We start from the raw sequence: 26048 nt of genomic DNA on the forward strand, positions 1-26048 counted from the left end.
TATGTGTTTGAAAGAACATACCAGCAGAAGATTCAGAGGTGTCGTCATAGGTAGGAAATGACAGAAAAGAATTGTGTGGAACTGTCTGATGTGGCGAGCCACTTTCAACACAGTTTACTATGGAAAGGGACATGCAAATAAACCAAAGCTGAGTCATAAAACCATAGAATGAGTCACAGAATCCTAGATTGCATGTACACAGTAACCCCCTACAGTGGAGACGGCTTGCTCAGCTGGTTTCCATCTCTACGCTGCTTACACTGACATGATGTGAAGCACAGAATTGTAACGTTGGAAGGGACCATGAGGTCCCCTGCAATGCAGGAATCTTTTGCCCAATGTGGAGCTCGAACCCACAACCCTGAAATTAAGAGTTTCATGCTCTACTGACTAAGCTATCCATCGTAATATAGATATCAACAGGTTGCTGGGCGGAATCAGTGGCGTAGCGTGGGGGGTGCAGGGGGGGCCGGCCGCACCGGGTGCAACATCTGGGGGTTAGGGTTAGGGAGCGCAAATCCACGGGTTAGGGGGCGCAAATTCACGGGTTAGGGGGTGCAAATTACTTGCCTTGCCCCGGGTGCTGACAACCCACGCTACACCACTGGGCGGAATATGGAGTCACATCTATTACTACGGCTTCTTTGCTTGCGCTTTTAAAACAACTTTTAATATAGTAAAATATTGTGTGTCGAGGTCCCCAGGGCCACCCCAATAACTCACACATCACACAGAATTTTTTGTTTACGATTTTTTGGCATAATATTGGCCACAACTTTATTGAAATACAAATTTGTGAGTGGTTGCTTAGGCATTGGTTGCAACTATCTGTCCCCACCATGGGGGACAGACTGACATTCTGCATGATGTGAAAGTCAGAAAGGGGGAATACACTTGGGGGTTACGCAGAGCAGGGAACCTGCCCTCACCCCAAATGCAACCAGGAGCTCATTGCTATGTCCCGAGCCCCCTTGACAGAGTGGACAAGCAATAGTTAGCCCCCAATTCCTTTAACAGAATCCCTTGCAGCAGCAGCATTAGAGGGGCAGGCACAGCCAATCCATGCCCCTCAACCAACCAAACCATAAATCAATGCCTAACCGCAACCTTACAAGTTGTGACGATAGGCAAAAACCAAATGGCCCCAGCCAATCAGCCAGATGGACAAAATTCCTACTGGGCCCCTGCCCCAAGAGCAGACGACCCCATGACAGGCATAGCAAGGTCAAAGCGAACAACCCTAATTCTAGGGAGGAGGGGACGGGAAATCCGATGCACGGGCGAAAAGAGGAAGCCCTAGCCTCGTGCAAGGAGTTTTAGCATTTCTGGCTGTCAATCAACAAATGGCAACATTAACTTCTTCCCAACAACAAGGGAAGCCCCAATCGCATCGGTGGCCAACGATCAATTAGCCGGCCCCCAACTTTGGAGTGTCCTGGCGGCCCCCACCGCAACACGTGCCCTCCATGAAGGAGAACATGCTTTTTCATAACAAAAAAAATTCCTTCCAGTAGCACCTTAAAGACCAACTAAGTTAGTTCTTGGTATGAGCTTTCGTGTGCATGCACACTTCTTCAGATACACTAACTATTGCTTTTTCATGATAAAGAAATGAATGTCTTCTACAGTATACTACGAAAGGCAGAGCAGAATTTGTCAACACTCCTAAACATGGACCTAAAAGTCTGCATAGAGTGTCTTTTCACCGGATTTTCAAGCACTTGAGAATTACAATGATAATGTTAACATGACCCCGGCCTTATTAGCATCTGGCGGTAACAGTTTTAAAAGGCAGCTCCAATCAAGAGTAATGACACAACAGACTTTTCAAAGATGCCAGAAATTGGCTTTTTAGCCTAAAACTTTCCACAGTAACAACAGTTCAGCTGTCACCCATGTTATTGGGATTGAAAAAAATATATAAAGTGTCATGTCAAAGCAGAATTTCATTGAAACTGGTCTTCAGTTTGACTTCAGCAGGGTTTAATTAGCACAAAGTAAGCCCTCTTTTTGCTTATACTAAAGTTTCTGTCTATTGTGTGATAGCTGCACCAAGCCATCTCTAGCTCCAGTCAGTTAAATCATGTAAATTACAGTATCTTTTCAAGCGGATTGATTCTGCATGCACCTTCCACAGCTTAGATACTCAGACCTTACTGCAAGCACTGAAAGTGAGGTGAGCTCTTGCGCTGCGTTTAAAGATCAAATGCCATCGTCTCTTTGTGTGGGACTGTTGGGAATTGTAGAAACTGGTTCAGTTCGAGTCCATCAGAAGAGAAACTGTGCAAAATTCTAATGCTGACATTTGAAGAAAAAAATCAGCAGAGGAATAAGCTTTATTTGATGGCAATATATCATGTCAAACTCTATCAGCATGTATATATACTTTTTTTTAATAATAAAAAAATCTGGTAATTCTGACATTGCCTTTATTAACTTTTTGGAACTCAAACCAGAAAAGCTTGCTGTAACATACTAGATTACATGAATGACATCTAGTGGCCACACAGCCTCATGGCAAACACTTTAACAATGCATTGCACATTAAGTAGGAAACAACTTGTTTCCAAGTCAAAATTAAAACCCAATTAAATGCTAGTGTCAAGTTATGCAGATATTTTTCTGAATAACTTTTCCGGAACTGAAAAGGTGTTTCCTCCGTCCTCAATTAATAATGTTCTTTGCAGGGCACATAACATTTCTATTATTTAGTTCCGAAGCAGCGTGAAGATATAAATTTGATTTTCAATATGAATTATATCTATAGTAGCACAATTCAGATTTCTCCTCCCCCCCCCCCATGGACTGTGTGGCCTAGAGCTATATTGAACCATACTGCACCATCTCAGATAGCCCCATAAGCACACCTGAGATGCCCAGGGTACTGGAGTGCCGCTGAAGGGCAGCCAGTCAGTTAAAACCTTTTTGCACTCACTTGTGCTCACAAAAAAGCAGAGTGGGCTCTCCAGTAGGGGTGGGGGAGAAGTTTGATTCTGCATTTAAAGCCTAGTCTTTCGAGTTTGCTGTTTCCTAAACAATGTGAGAACCACAGTCGTCCTTCGAAATCTGGATTTTGTGATGCAGTTCTCCAGCCAAAATGCATGTATTAGGGGAAACTGTGCATAAAAATGAATATATTTGAGAAAATCTAAAATGCATTATACTGGGGAAAATGCTTGCAAAAATGTGCACATGAGTTAAAACCGCGAACAATTTCTTAGGAGAAATTCAAACTAAAATGCTGATAAACTTCATGGGATTTATTTTTTTTAATTACAAATGGGTGCAGTAATGTGGTGAATTTAAGACAAGAAAAAGGAGAAACGGAAAGAACCAAAATTGGCATATCCTTCCATTGCTAAGCTTCAGACAACCAGCTACTTTGCAAAGAGACAAGTGCTGAAAACCAGGAAATGACTGGAGATAGATCTGAAATGGAGAGTACTTTAAAAGGCAGCTTGTGATATAGCAGGAGAATCGGCTTCTCAAAGAGTTTAAGCATCCTACTAGGTCTGCTCCAGTAACTTGGGATGCGTAAAGCAATTCTTTGGAATATCTCCAATGTCTGAAAGCCGTAGGATATCCTGAACAAGAATTATCATTGGGAAGAAAAGCAACTTTCACATAGAGTTATTGCTCTGCTTTTATTCTAATCTTTGATTAATCTGGTTTGAATAAAAGCAACCAACTAATGACCATTAGATAAATGGCAGACATCACTGTTTAGGGAGGTTTTTAATGTTTGAAGTTTTATTCTGTTTTTAGTGTTCTGTTGGGAGCCGCCCAGAGTGGCTGGTGAAACCCAGCCAGATGGGCGGAGTATAAATAATAAAATTATTATTCTTAGTCTTATTTAGCCACCCAGTCCATAACCAGGAAAGCTCCCCTTAGTGCAAAAAAGGTATCTCAGTACAAACAAAATCTTCAGCACGGTCTAAAATGGATCTAGAATTTGGGACGCAATGGCAACAGATGTTGCTCCTCAATGACAGTTATGCAAAAGAACATTGCCTCTGTCTGATACTGGAGGTAGGATTCAGCCATTGTGATTAGCAGTTCTTAATTACTGCCATACCACTGATAGAAAGTTGCTATTAAGTACTGTGAAACTGGTCGATTTTATTGCATCTCACGTAATTTTTTGTCTATGGCAAAAGATCATCAAAAAAGGTTAAATCCATACAAATAAAGGGTTTTTTTACGTCTAGAAATCATCATAAACTAAGATAACAAGTCAAGCCAAATGCATCTCTAGCATTATTTTGTAGAAGTTTCACATTTCCATTCCAAGAAGACTTGGTCCACTCACGATGCTCTGAAGCTATTGAAAACACCTTGTAAATTGCTGTGCGAGGAGAATAATTTCACCGCTAGCATGACAAGGGAATACGGGATTGCAACTATCATTTTTTCCCCCAGCGGAGAGACAAATCTTATGGCAATAAAAGGAAATCTTTGCTTGTGAATCGGGGTCTAATATAACAGGGCTAATGTTTCTCTGGTTTGAATGCACAGTGAAGTGGGGTGACTGTGGAACAATGGCTCAGGAGGACGGTGATTGTCAGATAGATTGCAAACAGCTGCATGCCTCACTGAATCCAGCCATGCTGGTCTCTGGCTGATTCACTCTCATTCTGGCCACCCTAAGCCCTTCCAAGTTTCAGTAATAAAGGTGCGTGTGTTATTATTGCAGGTTTGAGATGGAAATATAGTCCAATAAAAATAAAGTTGAACTTTAAAATAATTGCAAGAGAAATGGTTTTTTAAGAGAACAATCAGGCTAACATAACATACTGAAAGTTGCAATGTCCAGCTCAATGCAAAATGGCTTTTTTCCCATTCCCAGTTATTAAGTAGTCACTTGATCTCCACTGCTATGGGGTCAAATGTCCCCCCACCCCATTTTTTGAAAAAATAACTTTACAAACACTGAATATTATCAGAACCATAATGGGGGGTGGAATTCCCTCCAATATTTATAATACTGATCTTGTAGGTTTTATTTTCTATAGCAGCATTAACACTTGCTGGTGTTAAATCATTACACCCATGATCACTGCTCTCATGACCACATGCCAACTAGTCATGTACAAGACACAGTCAAGCATGATGGCCCCATATCAATAGTAACCAACAATGTGTTTAGGCCACCCCCATTGTTTGACAAAGTCTTGCACCCAAAAGAAGTAGTGGATCTTTTTTGACCTTGCAGGGGACACTCTGATTTAGAGTGACCAAAAATAGCTAGCTCCTTGACTATTACTAGCATAGGGATGCCATGTTTGACAGTGTTGTGCAACCAAATCAAGCATTGGGCCAGATGCAATTCAATGCTACCTCACAGTGAACACTCCCCTGGAGGTGTGGGCATATGATATTGGGTCACAGAAGCAACTATTTGTATGCTGTTTCTTATGCCAATACTGTCTCAAATATATTAGCTATTGTTTTAAAGTTTGCAAGTATTTATTGGAGCAATGGCCCAGAATATGCTAAAAACCAAGTAGGAAATTTGGTTTAAAACATTCTGATCAATTTTAAAAGAAGCCAATTTCAAAAAAGCCAACTATTGGTTATGAAGTTGGCTTTTTAAATTGGATAGTTCATGCATAATCCTAAACCAAGATTCAATGAAATCTTGAAGAAGAAGACGCACAAACAGTTCCCCTGGGATCATCCACATAGCAGTAACCCATGGTTTAGTGTTAAGTACAAACCATCTCACAGATATCAAAACTCGTATTTTCCAGCAGGCAGTTTCTGCTCCAGTTTCTACTAAACTTTCTCAAGTTTAATAAAACTCAAAGCAAGCGAACATTTCATATATAAAACTGAATGCATCCAACAAGATTAAGTACAATTAGAACTAACACACTTGCTGATTACAAACACATTTTAAACACTAAACAAACAAAGTATTGTATTTTGGTCCTTTTTCTTGCATGACACTGTTCAGGGATGTGTCATGCACAGAGACCCAGATGTTGAAAATATTGACTTTTTAAAAATGAAACATCTGTTAAAAAGAGATTCCCAAAGGTTATTTAATCCTCCATGATTTAATGACATTCTGACATTCTTAAAGTACCATAGCAAAGTCCACATCTTTTCATAATTGTAATTTAAAGCTTGTCTGAACACACATTTGCGCCAATTTTTAAACAGTCTCCAGCAAAAAAAACAGCTCAATTTTCTTCTGAATTTCATTGATTAAAAAACAACAACCCTTAGCCAACATACTATTTACATAATTTTATCAGTGTGCTTTAATCTACATTTAACCACCTCAAAATGTTTGGAAACATATGACTTCCTAGAAGAATATAATCTTTAGTCATTATATATTGTATTTCAGGAAGCAGAAAGGTAGTGCATCATATCTTTGGGGATTATAACTTAAACATTCTTGGGTTCTACTCCAAAAGACACCAGACTAGCTGATGCTTTGTCTGGCCACAGACTCACTCAAACTCGGTTTAACCATCTGTTAAAAGAATGCAGAGCAGTTTTACGTAAGACAGAGCAAACATCTAACAAAACAGCAGATGTAAAACCCACAAATATTTCTACTACAAATAACTGCACTGTGTACAGGCCAGTCATACTACCACACCTAAGTAGCAGAATTATATTTTTTTGACCTGCAGTTACAAGGTCTTCTGGCCGCTCCCTGGTCCTTGAACCACTCTCAGCTAGAGAAACAAACATCTGACCATCTCCAATATACCGTATTTTTTGCACCATAACACTCACTTTTTTCCCTCCTAGAAAGTAAGTGCGTGTTATGGAGCGAATGCCTGCGGGTGGCGGGGGGGATCTGCTGCAGTCGTGAGCAGAGGATCCATGGTTCCCCTTCCTTTCCTCCTCTGTGGTTACAAAGCATGGATCCACATGGATCCTCAGGATTTTTGCATTGGGCTACTCCAAACTCACTGTCAGATCACATGTCTGTGGCCACAGCATGAACCACAAAAATCATATATCCAGTATTTCATTTAGAATGTTTTTTTCCTTGTTTTCCTCCTTTAAAAACTACGTGCGTGTTATGGTCTGGTGCGTGTTATAGAGCGAAAAATACGGTATATTTCCCCACCCCAAGAGACTGCCTTCCATTGCCATCCTTGGGACCAACATAATCTCCATGCCCCTGATATTCCATGTGTCTAAGACATATTTACTGAACTTTTTCCTGTCCTATATGGTGCATCTTCTTCTGCAACAGGGACATCATTTTACTGTCCCTGTCCTGCATTTTGGACTTTACAGCTTGACAAGCTCACCAGTCCTTTCAAATCATGAACTTACTCAGATAGCAATATCTACAAAGAAGGAGACTCAACAACGCCCCACCCCCCTGCTTCCTGGTGAATATTTATCTCAATCAGCAACCTTTGCACCCTCAGTCACTATGGCTATAATGTTTTTTATTTTATAGTTTTTATCTGGGGACAGTATTTTAACAATTAAAAGCTGGAAACCAAACCAGTGACATAAGCATGGCTTTTCTAGCAATGGTGCCATCTTTGTATGTTCAGGTGGCACTATTTGTATTTATTTCTCTCTCTCTCACTTTCCTCACAGAAAAGGGAAGGAAAAAGTTGAGAGAAAATGAACAATACCCACCTAATTAAACTGAACATGATGATGGTGGAAGTGGTTATTGGTATACCATTAACAGGAATAAAAACATACTAATAGAATAATACTGCTATGGGAATACAGTTGCATTCACTTTGTATAAATATACAGGCCTTGCAATTTGGAGTTTTGTATTAATCTTGGCTTCTATGAAAGGTTGGTTTTCATTAAGTTTCCATCTCTCATAGTTACAGAGAAACACTTTAAAATACACAAAGGCTCAAAAACAACATAAATCTTTTATAAGACCCCCGTGGTCTTTATGCATTTGGTGCGCAAAGCTAGCTTTCTCTTTTCGTAAGTGCTATGAAGTGCAAACCATGTTCAGTAAATGAGATGTATGCTTTTCCACTCAGGCATAAAACTATCAAGCCCATAAAAACATGTTAAAGCCATCCCACCATAACTAACATCTTTGATCCATTCGAATCCAATTTCTTGTTACTAACTTGCTTGGTGATGAGTACGTACGCAAAGTACAAAACGCAGGAAGTGAATAGAACCTTTTTTCTAACTAGACAAGCAGCAGATCACAAGAAGCAAGGCATTTGTCCACTTCAAAGCTATCAAAAACCACAGAATGAGAAAAAGGCCCCTGCCCCATTTGCTTACCTGGTAAGGAACAATACTTGCATGGGCAGTACCCCAGCGTTTGGATTCTGTCTTGCAATTTAAGTAAGTGCTTGCTACATAGGTAAGGCAGGCGACCTGCAAGCATGAAAATATGAAAAAGGCAGTGTCAATATATGGAGATGTCTGCAACACTCCATAGCATTTTAGAATGAAGAGACATCTGCCCTCCAAATTCGAGTCAAAAAGCATCGTTTCAGGGCATGAATTATTCTGCAGAAAAACAGGAAGAGAATTACTTCTACAAGGTGAGCTAAAAGGCTATAAATGCTGGCTAGATCATCACATAATCAAAGAAAAGTGGGATCGTTATAAAAGTCTTTCATAAAAAGATGGTCAGGTGCTTTTCATTATCAAATGTCGGGGGGGGGGGTTGTATTTGCCAGGATTAACTAGGACACAGAATTTGGTGCCAAGCCACTTGAGGCTAAAGAGCCATTTTGTTCTTCCATGGCCCAGCACGGCTCCATTCCCTGGGGCTCTATTGTTTGCTCTTGGTCTGGCCTGCTTATAAATTCTCCTAAATCAGGCCAGATCTGGAATCTGTCTGGTCCCCTAAAAGGATGTCACTGTCTGTTCTTGCTCTAGCCTCCCTGCTCTCCCTTATCCCAGCTTCTATGCTGCTACGTCTCTGAATCCTCTGCTCTCTCAGCTCGCTCTCTTAACCCAAGGCATGGCCTGCAAATCAGCTCTACCTCAATCTGAAATCCAGTCCTTACCATGTTACAAGTGATCAATCTCCTCTAGCACTTGATGACTTCTCTCTCTCTCTCTCTCTCTGTAAGACTGAAGGACTGGGACCACTAGAGACCAAGGTGGACTTAGCTGGTGTACTTCAGAAATGATTCTGTATTTATGTTTTGTATTACGGATTTATTTTGGAACTTTCTATCATATGAGCTGCAGTGAAAAAGCTTTGTTTGGAAAGGTGGCAAAAAAATATTTAAAACAAATATCTTTTATGCAAGAAACAATTTATTTTGCTAAAGAAAAAAATGAAAGACAAAACTTATTACACATAATCAAGAACAACACCTAATATTTCAGCTGTTTTATTTCAATTTCAAACGCTACATTTGAAGTTGAAGTGTTAATTAAAAATTATTATTATATGGGAAATTATCCGGGAAACAAAGAGCCAAAAACCAAATTAAAACTCAAATGTCAATTTTTGAAGTACAAATCTTGAGGTTGGAGTTTCCCCACAGATGTTTGAAATATGAGTTTAGAAAAATGTTCAGACTCAAGGAAAGCAGCCTTTCCCAGTATTTTTGTTCTAATCTGGTTTATCAGCAGAAATAGTCATTTTACAAGTCTTCTCTCCTATAGGTTGACTCTTATGGGCAAGGCTACCAAGAACCATTCCCAGCTATTTCTGTGACACTAAAAGGTGTCAGAAGCAGAGTCTATTTAAAAAAAAAAGAAAGAAAACAGATAATCTGTTCTGTAAATCTATTATTTTTTGCCTACCATCTAAAAAGGTAATTGACCACCTCTCTGGGAGACCGTACGGCTTAGCACAGGTGTGGGGAACCTCTAGCTCTCCATAAGTTGCTGAACTACAACTCCCATCACCCCTGGCCATTGGCCACGCTTGCAAAGACTGGTGGGAGCTGTAGTTTAGCAACATATGGAGGGCTAATTGTTCCCCACTCCTAATACAATTGCCTGCCGATATTCCAATTGCCTCTTGCAATTATCTAAAATGTGCTGGAAGCATTCAAAGGTGCACTCGCATCTCACACAAGCCAACAGCTGGACTCAGTAGGTTGTGATGGGCAAACTAAGAATACATCCTAAATCACAGCAGAATCTTCTTCAACACCCAGTAGTTCTTCAGCAGTGATGCAACCCCTACCAGCCGCTGGAGTGGGGCAGCAGCCTCAAGCAGCTGATTTTGAGGTGCCACAAAAAAAAAAACATTGATAACATATTCCTACTGGGTGGTATTTAAAAAATGGTAAATGAACACATTGTTAGTTAGTTATTATTGCTTTATTTCTACTGCCAAGCAATAGTGCTTGCGTCTTTTTCCGCCTCAGATTCTAAAATGACTTGACAATCCCTGGACACCAGGTATGCTCACTTGTGGGGTGAGGGATGTCATTCGCTGCTCTGTCTTAGGCAGCAAAACGTATTTGCCAGCCCTGAAAGTAACAAAGATGTAGAATTGTAGTTTCGGGTCCCAAAGTCTTCTCAGAGCTTAAGGCAGCTGCTTCTTCCTTCTGGAAATACAGGCTGAACTCCCTTTTCCATCTTCCCATCAGGCCAAAGAAATCCTGCTCATCAGAGGATGGGAGGAGTAAACATCCCAATATGCACCTCCACATCAGGTTTTTTTTGTCCTCCCTCAAAAGGTACCCCCAATCTTCTTGAGGCTTTCCCTTCTTCCATGATTCCTTAGGATGCTCATAATCCACCAGGAGTCTTGAAGCCTGCAGGCTCCAGTCGACCTCACCCTGACCCACCTACAATCCATCCAAGCAGATTGTCCAGCTACTTGTGAGCAAGTAGCTTCTCCCTCACCAAAGAATTCCCAAAGGAGTAGGAAACTGCTTTATACGATCATTTCCCTACTTCTTAATACGTCTGGATCTATTGTTTGCATGTGTTTTAGGGAAGAGACAATTGCAGTTATTTTGAATTTCTTCTTCTTCTAGGGCCACAGCAGCTGCAAGAGAGCTAACATTCACCAGAGCTTCCAAATGCTTTGCAATCCTTAGGAGGTAAGACAAAATAATACATCCCATTACCCAATTATTTAGTCTACAGGTTACAGAGTATTCTTTAAAGCCTACAAGGCATTTTTTGTTTCCATCTTAAGAAGCAAACCCAAAGGGGTGGCCTTTAGACATGAAAGCAGATGTCCCAAAAGATACAGTCTCGGCATTCATTCACTGGCACAAACAGACCTACCTGCTGTAAATATATACCATGTCTGTCTATATTTACCAAACACTCTTTCTTCAATGTATTGAACACACACACACACTTGAATTCTTCTGTCTGCAATCACAAAGGATAATCATGTCACATGTTTCATTCTACACACCTAGTAATATCAGAGCAAAACTGAAATTCCCCCGTGTAATGCTAAAACTTAATGTTCTTAAAACTAAAAATCAGACAGCCAGGGAAACAAGACACTAAGTGCCAGAGGGGAAGAAGAGGCAGAAAAGAAGGAATCGTGTTTCAATAGGCTTTTAAAAATCCCACAAAGTGTCATTACTGTGGCTCTGTCAAAATAATATGTATGTAATGTCCCAAGCAAGCATGTGTATTAAGAGTTAAGTGAAAAGATGGGAAATAATTTTTTAACAAACCATTTTCTTTATCTTAATTCATTGAAAATAACTGGGCATTCTGCATCTTCATATGACTTTCTTAAATTTAGATACAACCCAAAGATGTATTTCCTCCTAGTTTATCCACCACAGTTAGAAGTGGTGAAAAGCAACAAAACCCAACACAAAACAGCTTCATATCCCTGCCCAATAAATATTTATACTTGGCATATTTATGGATGACATTAAAGGATCGGAATGGTGAAGTGTCAAAATTGGCCCTCCTTGGGCAAACAAAATGCCATGCAAGGGTGAGAGATGTATGGCAGCGAGGGTTGGCAATACCTTTTTGAAAGATGTGAGCAGAGGGAAGGCTAGCCCCATCCTCATAAAGGCCTCACAGGCCTTTGAGAGCCAGTGTGGTGTAGTGGTTAAGAGCGGTAGTCTTGTAATCTGGGGAACCGGGTTCGTGTCTCCGCTCCTCCACATGCAGCTGCAGGGTGACCTTGGGCCAGTCACACTTCTCTGAAGTCTCTCAGCCCCACTCACCTCACAGAGTGTTTGTTGTGGGGGAGGAAGGGAAAGGAGATTGTTAGCTGCTTTGAGACTCCTTAGGGTAGCGATAAAGCGGGATATCAAATCCAAACTCACAGAGTTCTAGGGTGCAGCATCAATTGCTAGAGAAGGAACTATCTTCTTGGATGATATCCAGTAGGGGTAACCAGAGGTTAGCAAATTTGCTTTCATATGCTGCTGTGGTTAAATTCTCTCTCTTAGCTGCTTGTTCATGCAATGTATTTATTACCAATAAACAGTAGCTTTCTGCATGGCTGAGAATCTATGCAACTGCAGTAAGGTCTTGGGATTTGACTAAGTGAATTGGTTAAATCATGTGGTAGGTACCCAGTTCCCAGGAAGAGGCTTGTGAAATTCTATAAAAGTTAGTGGTCACCATGAAGAACTCTCAAGTGATTTATAAATAAGAAACAACGCATGTTACTAATATAGGTTACCCTATTCCAGCTTAGTGCTGAGCTTAAAAACCAACCAACGTGTGATCAACATTTCTACAGCATGTGGTTTCATCAGGGCAGGAATTTTGCTTATTTCCATTAAGCTGGGAAGGTCTTTATAGTAGCTGAGAAAATGAAGCATCTTCAAATAGCAATGACCCTTTGCTTTCACAGAATGCCTTTTAAAGGAAATATTTCAAAAGCATGCTTTCTTTCAACCGTCTACACCGCAGTCTACAGTGCTACGAACTCTTGCTTCATACTACAGAGACAGAGAGATCAAGGCGGCAAATGGCTCTCTACATTCCTACACTGTGGTAACTGAATGAACAAAAAAAGTGGCCTTAAGGCTAAAAAGACACTTGAAAGATGCCTATTACTACTTGCTTTTGTCCTACTGAGCTGTGAGGTAACATACAGAACAAATCTCTGGAGGCGAGTTGTGTTTGAAATGGGACAAGTTTTTAACATGAGAGATTCAGCTTTCCATCTTTGCAGCTCCGATGCGCCCACTGATCACCCAGCTATTTTGCATTACTTTGAACCCTTTGTGTTGTCTTGAGTACAAATGAATGTTCAGCCATTCAGATGTCAAAAGACAGCACTGCTCAAAAGAAAAGTGTCATTTAGAACTCTATTTGATTTAGGATATGGCTGAATTAATACAGGCAATTCCCCACTCGTGTGCATTTGAGTTGTGGATGACACACGTGTCAATTCTGGCACTGCAAGAGGATGGGGCAGGGGCAGAACAGACTGATGCAGGCAGTGGCCAGGAACGCAACCCCCACGTGAGTCGGGAGTTGCCTGTATTAACTTTCTGGGCATACAGAGTTTAAATACATACAGAGGTTTCTCCCCCCCCCAATACTGTACATATCCCCAAACCCACCCCACAATCATCACAAATAGAAGACAAAATTTATTTTCAAACTTATTTTGATTCTGCATTTTCAGATATGTACTTGCCCAAAATGTGCAAATGCTGAAAAGATCATGTTGGGTAAAAAAAAAACCTCGCTTGCATTTCTTCAGACCTCTTTCAGTTGCATGCCCCTCTGCACTTAACAAAATCTGAATAAATAACCTTATATCTGTATCTTACTTGATTGATGAAAAATAATGTGGCTGACTGAGCAGATAACATTCTGAGAAGCAAATGCAAAGCTCTCTCAAACGTAAATGAAAATAATCCAGGTATGTCAAGGGTTGCCAACATGAGACCTACAGATGCACCTGTGCTTGTGGAGCCCTTCCTTAATGTCCACAGGGTCTCCCGTCCTACAACTGAAACGTGAAAGAGGACTCAAAAGAAGAACTCTGCACTTGCTAATAGAGAAGGTTGTGGTGTGTCCTTGGTTGTGGTGCGTATGGGGTGTCTGTGAGAGTGTATTCAGTTTGCAAATGTGCCCACAGACCCAAAAAGCTCGATGACCCCTGATTTATGTTATGGTTGCTGGCAGCTAGTGAACTTTGGTGGAAAAAATGCTGGACCTAGGAAGCCTACATTCCAATCTATTTGAGACTGATTATATTTCTATTCCGCTTTTCATTCAAATGAATCCCAAAGCAGCTTAGAAACAATAGATATTATTAACAGAACAGAACATAATAAAACATCACAAATACAACATAAATGATATAGAATTATTAACAAATCATAAGTGAATCAATTACAATCTATAAAACACTGTTAAAGCAACAGCTACAAAATAAGCTGAACAACCCAATTAAAGCTAAAAGTCATATTATATGATTAATAAATCAATGCAGCAACACTGAGACTTGCTGGAGGACATGGAATTGGCAGTCCATGGTCTGTCTTTGTTCAGATGATTATCTACAAAAAATTAATTGCTGGTGAAAAGTGCAGCTTGTTTAACAGCTGCTGAGCAGAGGATATTTCAACATCTCTTTTTTCTCACCCCTGCATGACAAGCTGTGCTTGCTGAAATTCCATCTTCTGTGGAACTTTTAAAAGGTATTTGAGCTCTCTGCCTCCCTTGCATCTGATCACCCCAAATATGTTTGGCCAAAACAGCAGGTGTGATAGTAACACTGCACCCCAAACAAGGAAAGACAAACTATCAAGTTTAGGAGAGGAGAAACCTTCTGCACGCAGAAGACAAATGGAAGTACAGAGGTTGGAATGTGTGCATATGTTTGCATGAATGATGAACACATGTATCTTAGGTTTCTTTCAGAGAACACAGAATATCCAAGTGAGAAAAATAGAGAAAGATACAAGTGGAAGTAAAGGAACTGCAAGAAAAAGTGCCAGTTCTGCCCATCTAAGTGGGCACATATGGGGTGATACAGTCCTTGAAGTAAACTGGTCATGGTTTAAAGTCCGGCCTTTAAACTTTAAACTATATTTTGACTTTAAACTATATTATGAGGCAGCAGCCTTTTGCTGGCTGAAGGAATGGCTACTTCTTGAGAATACAGACATTCTTGATTTGGAAGGACATGATAATGTTTTTGGATGGCATGCATACTTGTGGTACGGTAAGGATAAAGCACATAAGGCGTTTAAAAACCATATTGTCAGGAAAGCATTGTTTAATGTCTGGGTCAGATATAAAGATTTCTTGGAGAATAAAACCCCAAGGTGGCTCTCACCAATGGAGGCTAAGGCCTTGAAAAAACTTAATATGGGATCGAACTGGCCAAAATATTGGGAAATTTTGGAACAGGATGGGGACAAACTGAAATTGCAGAGTTATGAGAAACTTAAAGATAAGGTGCAGGATTGGTTACATTATTTCCAAGTAAGAGAGGCCTATAATTCGGACAGGAAAAATGGCTTCCAGGTGGAAAACAAGTTGGAAACAGAATTGTTAGAACCCAGTGCTAAGGTATTATCGAGAATGTATAACCTGCTGTTGAAATGGAACACTGAGGATGAAACGGTTAAATCTGCTATGATAAAATGGGCACAAGATATTGGTCATAACATTATGTTTGCTGACTGGGAACGGTTGTGGACCACCGGTATGAAATTTACGGCATGTAATGCCTTAAGAGAAAATATTATGAAAATGATTTACAGGTGGTACATGACCCCAGTCAAGCTAGCAAAAATTTACCATTTGCCCGATAATAAACGTTGGAAATGTAAAGAAACGGAAGGAACATTCTTTCACCTTTGGTGGGCCTGCCCAAGGATCAAGGCTTTCTGGGAAATGATCTACAATGAACTGAAAAAAGTATTTAAGGATACTTTTCTAAAGAAACCAGAGGCCTTTCTCCTGGGCATGGCCGGCCAATTGGTGTCAAAGATGGATAGAACTTTCTTTATGTATGCTACAGCAGCAGCAAGAATACTCATCGCAAAGCACTGGAAAACACAAGATTTACCAACCCTGGAAGAATGGCAGATGCAAGTAATAGATTATATGGAACTGGCAGAAATGACCGGCAGAATCCGAGATCAAGGAGAAGAGCAGGTGGAAGAGGATTGGAAGAAGTTCAAAGTTTATCTACAAAAACATTGTAAAATTTATGAATGCTAAGGGCATTGTAAATGAAATGAAGGGGTTCTAGTGATTAAGATAAATAAGAGTATAAAGGGAAGGATAAAGGACGGACTTGAATAATATGATAACTGCTGAACTAATTTTAAAGTGGAATACATGAAAGGAAGGCGGGTGGAAGTAAGGAAAATAAGATTTGGAAGGTTATTAACTTGAAACAGAGTTGTTGTTTTTTAATGCTGAATTTTCTTTTTTATGTCTTTACTTTTTTCCTGTCTTTTTGTTTGTATTTTTTGATGTGTGTGTTTGTTGGTTTTGTGATTTTAGTTAATTTTATTGTTAACTTTTGTAAAATCTAATAAAATATCATTAAAGAAAAATTAAGTAAACTGGTCATAAGCTGTTGTGGGCTTTGTAGTGTCATAGTAACACCTTGAACTGAGTCAGGTAGCAAAGGAGAAGCCAGGGCAGTTTTTCTGAGCAAGAGTTTTCTGTGCTGGCAGGGATTCACTCGTGCTGTAGCAAATCATGTTACAGCAGTCAACACTACCTTCTGAACCAAATGCAACCACACACAGCAGGCATGTCCGAAGTCCGTCTTGGGGGCCTAATTTACTGGGGTCAAATCCTTAAAAAAAGCTCAACAACAACTTCAACTCTACAAAACTTTGGTCGGCCCTCACACACGTTCACTACATCAAATCTGGCCCTCTTTGAAAAACGTTTGGGCACCCCTGACATACAGGAATCCCATCTTGAAGACACCAATATCTGAACAACTGTGGTCACTGCATTGCATTGAAAGAATTAATGGCTAATGGGATAAAATATCATTAAGCAGAAAATCTGTCAATAAAGGGAAAGAAAAGTACCGTAACCAGAGTTGATCTATAATTAAAAGAAAATGCTGTATATTTTTGTGACTTAAGCATGAAATTAAGTAATTAGAAGCAGAAAAGAGGCTTACCAGTAAATGTGCAATGCTAACAATGCTGCCTACAGGCCGTAATGCAGAGGAAATTCTTGACGTGGGTGAAAGTTAGGTGTGTAGGTTCCCCCTCCTTTAAAAAAACAAAAACCAGCAGCCTCCCATATTGCACTGCAAACCTCTTGAAAGGCCTCTGTTTCGAAAGCAGCTCACCCCACAGCATGGGGGTGCAGGCTAAGAGGGAAATAGGCACACAGTGGTTAGTCGAGTAGCTCTCTGGATCAAAGTGATATTCTTTCCTTGGCAGAAGTTGGGGGGGAAATGCACAATAAAGACAGCTGAATTTTATGGAAGTGTAAGATTCCTTGCTTAATGTCAGACTGAGGCAGATGGTAGAAACTGAAATGGCTCAGGACTCTTGTTGTTTGCTTGCTCCTCAACTGGTTACAATTAAATTCAGGAATGATATTATAAAAACTTCCAAGAGATATTTTCAGGCCACAACAGAAGACACAGATCAGTTTCATAATTGGAAACAAGAACGAAAACCACTTCCTTCTTATTTACTATCGTCTAAAGAATACTGTTTAGATGCTGATGCTAAGAAGACGAGTTGACTATCATAAATAACGTAAGTGGAGGGGGAAGTTTCAAAGGGACTTTATGTTAGGGGTTAAAAGTTTATAGTCAAGGCACTTTGGAATGCTGGTGCCCAGCCATTAATTTCGGATCAACTCATAAAGAACTGCTCCCAGTGAGAAATCAGCTACTATCCAGCTGTGGCCTGATTTAGCAAATCCACAGGATTAAAACCTTATGGAGCTGGTGTTCCCAACATGGCAACCATGCAAGCCTTCAGCCCCAGCCCACTGCGCCCTTGAAGCCTCTACATTCCTCCCTCCCCTCACTGCCCCCTTTTCCCCTTGTTAAGAAGGAAGAGGAGAACCACCTCTGCCTAATAAACCTTCATTCTTCAGTAGAGAGAGAGGAGCTCCAGTTGTTCATGCTAAGATTGGAATCCAAGAAGAAAGTGGAGTGACTGGGAAGAAAAGAGGCAACACATTTTGAAAGGCAACAGGAAGCAGGGAGTGGAGGACAGATCAGGAAGAGAAGGAATGGGGAGAAACAGAGTTTATGTGATTATTTTTCCTCTTCTCTGGCTCTGAGCCATTGGTTTCCCCCGTCACTTCCTTTTGTCTCTGGGGTTTTTCCCAGTAGGCAAGGTACAAACATGCAGAATGAGCAAGAAAAAGGCAGTAACGTGTGACTGGCCATGCCTCCAATGGCAGCCATTTTGTGACAGGCCAAATGTTGTCCAGCTCAGAAGGATTTTGGGGGCAGCATTTGAAAATTCCAAATGTGCCTCCTTGGGCAAGGAAAGGTTGGTGACCCAGTAGGGTAACAGCTTTAACTTTGGAAGATGTTTACTAGATAACACAGCACACAGCTATGCATCTGTTCTTTCTTCTTCTTTTTAATTATAGGCACAGGAGTGACTGGAAAGGCAGATGGTGAGCAGCGGAGGCACCATAGGAGATGCTTTCCTTAAGGCTTCCAGTCATGCTGGGACCTCATTTTATTAGTGCTGGGGAAGAAGACAGAAGCCTTCTCTTCCCACAAGTTTTCTTTCTGTATATGAGTCCCCCATGTATATAATTAAGAAAAATATTGATAAGCAGCTGCATATGGAGCATCTAGCGGTGCTGTGTTATTGTATTATTGTTCTGTGTATATTCTCTGATGTTTTACCTAGTGAAAGTTGCTTTGTTGTCTTAACAGTGCATTTAGATGTAATCCACCCTGATAGGTAAAAAAAGGTAAAGGATGGGTAGGTTCAGTCAAAGGCAACAATGGGGCTGCGGCGCTCATCTCACGTCAGGCTAAGTTAACTGGCATTTGTCCAAAGACAGCTTTCCAAGTCATGTGGCCAGCATGACTAAACTGCTTCTGGCACAACAGGACACTGTGATGGAAGCAAGAGCATCCAGAAACGCCATATACCTTCCTGCTGGAGCGGTACCTATTTGTCTACTTGCACTGGTATGCTTTCGAACTGCTAGGTTGGCAAAAGCTGGGATAGAGCAACAGGAGCTCACCCCATGGTGCAGATTCGAACCTCCAACCTTCCAAATGGAAAGCCCAAGAGGCTCAGTGGTTTACCACAGCACCACCCACGTCCCTTTCCACCCTGATATGGATGAAGGACAGGCTAAAAATAAAATTAATGGATAACAAATTAATAAATCTTCCCAACTATTCCCTTCAGTTACATTTTAATGGCATTTTCAACATGCATTTTGCAATGGGTCTGAGACTGCGCTTATGGTAATAATTTACTACCTAAACAGTAACATAAATAGATTTTTTCAAAAAATTCTGCATTTACTACTAAGCAAAAGGATCAATTGCTTGGATCCTATGCAAATACAAATATCTGTATTTCTTCTGAGCACTCAAAATCAGAGGGAATATTCATGGTAATTTTAATGAACCGCAAATTACACATGCATTAAAGATGATACATTGGGGGGGAAATAAAATACAAAAATATAGTTATTGTTATTATTTATTAAATTTGTATACCACCCTTCATTTGAAAATCACAGGGCAGTTCACAACAGAAAAATACAAAATGAAAATACAAAATACAGTGGTACTTTGGTTTACAACCATCATCTGTTCCGGAGGTCCGTTTGTACACCAAAACAGGTTGTAACAAAAAAAAAATGGGTTGTAATCCAAAAAGAGTTTGCAAACTGGGACACGCACTTCCGGGCTTGATGTGTTTGTAATCCAAAACGGATGCAAGCCAGACTGTTTGCAAACAAAGGTACCACTGTACATACTTAAGGCTTGTTCAACATGAGCTAAAATTTGGCTTATTAAACTGTTCTGCCTGGTAAATTGCTTACCATCTTTTTATGACCATAGAACAATTGCTGATCATAGGGAAGTACTGTACATAGAAAGATAGGTGCATGTATGTGTCTTCCATAATTAACCATTTCGGTCAGTTTAGGTTGCCTATGCCCACATACCTGGCAGTAAGATATGCCAAAGATTAGACTGTTGATCTGCTATTTTTGGAACCATACTTGTAGCCATTGAAGTCCACATGCATATTTTATCACTTTGCTAAAATGCTCTTAAAAGTTTGCTAAATTAGTGCAATAAATTCAACCTCATAGATATCCTATCATGTCATTTATAGGAGCAGGATAGTGCAGTGAATTTTTTCTTTATTAAGACACACACAAGCCTCCTGAGTGAAATCTGCCACATGTGCCATACTGCAGAGATTATTCAGAAAGTGAATCCCGACCTCATTTTCCAAATATCAGAATATGTCCTCACCTGAGATGACAGCAAATTGCAGTCTATGTGCATTCCCTTCCCTGTTTTATATCGCTGAAGAAGTCCAGCCATCATTGCACCATATGCATACAATCCTGTGGCAAGATCAGTCATGGCTACTCCTGGCCTAACTGGCTCACCTTCCTAGAAGGGGGGGAAATGAGACAAATGAAAAGCTGACATTTCAATACTCTACACTCTATACCACAAACATTTTCCTCTAAATTTTGTAAAATGACTGCCACTAGCTACAGACTTAGCTTTGACTCTTCCATGGAAACATGCCAGCAAGTTATTTCAGTTTAAGGATTCTAAGAATGAAGGTGACCACAAGCATCTCAAGTGATCTGCTTGTTAACTGTGATCATGGATAATCCCAATTTTTTATTATTCATTATTAGCACTTGCTGAATTTGTTAGTCACTTTATCTTGCCCAGGGCAACCCAAAGCAACTTACAGACAGGGAGGCAGACACGCCCCCCCCCCCGTGGCGTAGCGTGGGTTGTCAGCACCCGGGGCAAGGCAAGTAATTTGTGCCCCCTAACCCGTGGATTTGCGCCCCCTAACCCTAACCCCCAGATGTTGCGCCCGGTGCGGCCGGCCCCCCCTGCACCCCCCACGCTACGCCACTGCCCCCCCAAAGCTACATGAAAACCAAGAGGAAAAAGAAATACAGTAAAAAATCCCACTTACTACTAAAATGCCACAGATACTTAAAGGCCAAAGGCCTGATTACAGAAGAAGAAGAAGAAGAAGAAGAAGAAGAAGAAGAAGAAGAAGAAGAAGAAGAAGAAGAAGAAGAAGAAGAAGAAGAAGAGTAGTAGTAGTAGTAGTAGTAGTAGTAGTAGTAGTAGTTTGGATTTGATATCCCGCCTTTCACTCCCTTTAAGGAGTCTCAAAGCGGCTCACATTCTCCTTTCCCTTCCTGCCCCACAACAAACACTCTGTGAGATGAGTGGGGCTGAGAGACTTCAGAGAAGAGTGACTAGCCCAAGGTCACCCAGCAGCTGCAGGTGGAGGAGCGGAGACGCAAACCACTACACCACGCTGGCCACAAGTTTTTTCCTTGTGCCTAAAGGTATATAACGATGGCACCACGTTGAGTCTCCCTGGAAAGAGCATTCCACAACCAGGGAGCCACTGCAGAAAAGGCCCCCTCTCATGTTGCCACCCTGCAGACCTCTCGTGGAGGGAACACAGGAAGAGGGTCTCAGATGATGAGCACCCAGAGTAGAACTGGGTTAAATTCAGATTATTTTGGGTCCCTTCCAACTCATTATTCCATGATCTTCCACCCTCCAGCATGATGGCAATAAAGTTTCAGTTTCCAAGTGGAAACTCTCTAACTTTAACCATCTACATTCCTTAGGATTTGTTGATCTGGACTGGAAAGCAAAAGGGGAGGACAAACATACCACAAATAAGGCTTATTTACATCAAGTAGCGTTTTAAATGCTGGTAGCCAGACTTTTAAGTTACATAGAGCTCCATCTCAGTATGGTTGTTTGTAAGAATGAAAATAATCATACAGTTAATAATAATTTGCTTACATAGCACCAATGGGCATAGCATGTAATTAAACCAGACGACAACGATGGGTCTCTAGCTCCAAGAGTTTACAATCTAAATGTTCACAAACGGAGGAGGTAACAGAGGCAAAGGAGAGGTAAAGGCCACAAATAATGAATGGGAGTGTGTCTCAAAGCCCCACTGAACTCAGTGCAGTTTACCTCTGGGTAGCAGTACATAGGAATTGCACTATAAATGTAGTTACACACATTTAATGTTTCTTTAGGGATGAGAACCATAGGATTAGGCTAAATATTTTGTGGGGAAGTTGATCTGTATTTAGCTTCATCATCTGACACCCAACTCATCATGATGGAAGTCAGATTCAGAAGCCAATTTCTTATTAGTTTCAGACTCTTTCTTTGCTAAAGAATGGCACATATGGAGGCAAAGTCCAGCGCAACATGGGAAGCCATGAGGGTTTGGATTAGACCACTCAAAATTGCTTCCAGCACACAGAATCATTCAGGTTATGTTTCTGTGAGTTATTTTAAAATGGCCACATGCCAGACAAAGGCATCTGCATCAGTTAGGTCATCTTCTTCATAATTAAGCAAGATCAATAATCCTTAAAAAGAGCTCATGCTGTGCTAACATTTCAAACCAGTTAGGCACCCCATGAAGTAAACTATTATAGGTTAATGTGCCCATACAGTCAGAGTCTCCTAGTACATACAACAACTACAATTAAAAAGAATCTGAAAAGGTACCATAAGAATCTGCAGACTTGGAAACTGGTAGTAATTTTCTCTTTTAGATTTATTATGTTCTCTGAATGTGCCACCATTTTTTCTTATTCAGGCATTTTAGACCCTACTGCTTTGGCTTTAATCTTTTTCCAAATGTGTTGGCTGGAGATCAAAGCTTTGCAGGAGAAGTTTGATAACCAAATGATAATACCAGATGCATCATCATCATCTGTATTTTACCTAAAAGTCTGATCCAACTCAATAGGGATCAATTCAAGTTGAAACACATTCAGAGTGGCCCACAATTTGTAACCATATAGAAAAGTCCCCTGGCGTGGCAATATTACAATTTAAATGCACAGCAATTAGAAGGGAGGGATATGTAGAATTGTCTTACTGATAATTGTTTTCCTTTATGGTTTATGATTGGAAAATCTTCTAGTAGTTCTTCTATCTTGATGGTAAATCATCTAATAGCCATGGTTATCCGTGCTTTGATAGTTTTAAACGCAGTGTAAGGAGTCTCTATAGGAGTATATTGTATTTAAAAATGGGGTATCAGAGTTTTTAGGGGGCTAACCAGCTTGGGATAGCAGGCTTGTTGGTTTCTGAATGTCTTATGTAGATTTTTCAATTTTGTTGTTCTGTATGGGACAATGACAATAAAGATTATTATATCATATAGCACCCACCCTATTTTAACTACTGAAATGCTTTGTATGTTGAGCTGCTTTTAAAAATGGCCTGAAAACCACAGTTGGTTCAAAACAGAACCACCAGTTTTAATTAAATTATGTCAGTGATTTATCAGCCGCACTGGCACCCAGTCCACTCCCAGACCCAATTAAAGATCTGGTTTTAACCTACAAAACCCTAAACACCTTAAGACAGGTTCCTTTAATAGTCACCTCCTCCTACCAGGTGCTTCCCCTCCCCCCACCAAATGAAGAGAGCCTTCTTAGTAGTGGCACTTCAGCTATGGAAGAAACTCGGCAGAGAGCCTTGCCTGGTCCCTTCTTATCACAGGGTTTTAAACTGTGTTTTAAACCTGGGCCGTAAATGATTTTATGCTGCCTCTATGCAAGGAAAGTTGAGTTATTGGTTCTTAATGATGACTATATATTGCATTATTTTATTTTGCTGCGCAGCCCAGGGAAAAATTGTATATCGGGAGCTGCTTAAATTATTAGAAGCATTTTTATCCCATTCTTCAGCCAAAAGAGGCCCAAAAAGTGCCTTATAAATGTCAGTGATAAGAGAGTGGCTGCCTACAGTCTAAAATATTGTTGCTGTTATTCTTTATTACTGTTGTTAATGCTTTATAACTTTTCATTTTTGGTTAAAACCATCAAAACCCTATAAAATTAATAGGGTTTTATGGTGCTTCCCAGGATGCTTTGCAGGACACAGAATGGGCTCAGCTTTTCCACTGTTTAGAACTTCACATTATTTTGTTAAATTTAAAACATAATCAGCAATCAGTTCTATACTTACATAAGCTACATTTTTAAACTTTTGATTTATTCCATTTTTGTATTTTTGCAAACAAATCAGAGAGAAGAACTTCTTCCAATAAACAAATAATCCAAACTTCCATTTTTTAAAAAACTTTGTATCTGTCAAACCAGAATTACTAGTCACAACACATAACTAAAATTTCTTACTCACATCTCTCCTTGCAGAAAGAAAAAGGAGCTGCTGAAATCTTCAGAACAAGTGAGATGTAATAGTATTTCACATTTTTATATGCCTTCACTGTGTTCAAAGAGCTGAGCATATGTTACTCTAACAATCCTTCCTTCAGCCCCGTATTGAGGGCTTAAGCTCAGGGATGGCACCTTGCATGAATGAAGGAGTTCGTGGGCAACCCCACATTCGAACCTGGCTCCCACCTGTCTTGCTGAGGGAGAATGAATCCCCCCAAACAGCCCCATATCAACTCAGGGGCACGGACTGTTGAGAGGGCAAAAACTGACAACTGTGTGGGAGGGAGAAAGACTTTTATATATTAAATTGATTCTTCCCATGATTGTACTTGACGTAGCCAGAAAGACATTGGCCATGCACAACAGAGCAGCATTGGCAGAATCAGAGTAACCCTGAGGGCTGAAGAACATCTGAAGGGGGGGGGGGGACACTAAGGAAAGTGAGAAACTGAAATAGACTCAGAGTCGAGTGTGAATTTCATGCTCTTTATTCAGCTCATAGCAGCAATGAATGAAACTTTTCCCAAAACATCTAGCTATATATACGTTATTTACACAATGGGCCCCGTGTGATTGGCTAATTCCGGGCTGCTACTGTAAGCCAATCAGGTTGCAGATTCACCTTCTCCAGAAGCCTGATTGGCTGCTCCTGCAGGCCAATCAGGTTACTGAGTCATTTCATCCAGGAGCCTGACTGGCTGCTCCTGCAGGCCAATCAGGTCGCTGACACACTTCCACCTGGAGCTGGATTGGGTGGCTCCTGCGGACCAATCAGACTGCTGCGTTCTGGATCCTATTGTTCTAGGATGTGGCTCAGTACATAAGAAAAACATTCCAAACAGCCCCATAAAAACTGAATGGCACAAAAAGGGGGAGAGACTGGGAAGGGGGAAAATGTCAAGCAGGAGGAGAGAGAAGAGAATGGAAGAAAGGGACATGCAGCTATACGGGGTAGAAAGAACCACTTTCAGTTTCACAATGAGGTCTTATTTTCAAGTGTCCCCAAGGAGAAGCGAGAACCAGCAAGAGAAATCCACAGGAAACTGGATTTCACTTTATAGCTGGGATGGGCACCACTCCGGAAACCCCCCAAAATAGCAGCAAAGAGAATAGTTCCTGATCTTTCTCAGTTGGTATTTACTGCGAAACATTTTTTAAAAGTAGCCCTGCTAATGCAAATTTCAAAGCAAACACCATTCAATACCCCAAAACTGCAGGTTGGAAGAGTTGATGCTGGGATAGTTTTATTTACCATAGCTCTGTGGTGCAGTTCACACAGAATACCACAGCTCAGATTCATATGTTGTCTACACACCAGACCTTTGTCCAGTGCTACAGGCAACCCCCATTTTGCACAAGAGTTGTGTTTCTGGCCCCTGTGCACATTGGTAGACTGTGCATAAGCTCGCTTTGCCCCATTCCATCCCCTCCTGGGTCCAAAAGGACCCACGCATTGGCAGTCACATGTCAATTAACACGTGCAAGATGGTTGCTACCTGTCTTAAACCCCTACTGCAGGTTGTGGGGTTAGCCTGGAACTGAAAGAGCACTATACGGCAATCCGGCAACGTAGTTTACCGTATGTTACCCAACTGCAAGTAAAAAAGCCAGGCTGAGAGAGAGTAGCTTCAGCAGCCCTGCAAAATTGTAGGCCAGAGGTAAGACATGAATTGTCCTCTCTGACCTCACAGAAGGCCAAACCAAGCATCGTTCTGCCCGGACACTGAGGTTCAATGCCGAGGGCCATCTGGTGGCTCCCT

The 26048-nt window shown here is 40.8% G+C and overlaps 1 protein-coding gene across 1 annotated transcript in view; it reads right to left on the reverse strand.

Annotated features, from left to right (window-relative positions):
- Positions 1–26048, reverse strand: part of SUGCT (succinyl-CoA:glutarate-CoA transferase) — a gene marked incomplete at its 5' end in the record, with an annotated part of 301206 nt that overhangs the window by 240244 nt on the left and 34914 nt on the right. The window contains 2 exons of the mRNA XM_081930935.1: positions 8251–8346; positions 20324–20467. Of these exons, the coding sequence (XP_081787061.1) occupies positions 8251–8346; positions 20324–20467 (240 nt within the window). The remainder of the gene's footprint in view (positions 1–8250; positions 8347–20323; positions 20468–26048) is intronic.

This window comes from Podarcis melisellensis, assembly GCF_964234715.1.
Source record: "Podarcis melisellensis genome assembly, chromosome: 12".
NCBI classification, from domain to species: Eukaryota; Metazoa; Chordata; class Lepidosauria; order Squamata; family Lacertidae; genus Podarcis; species Podarcis melisellensis.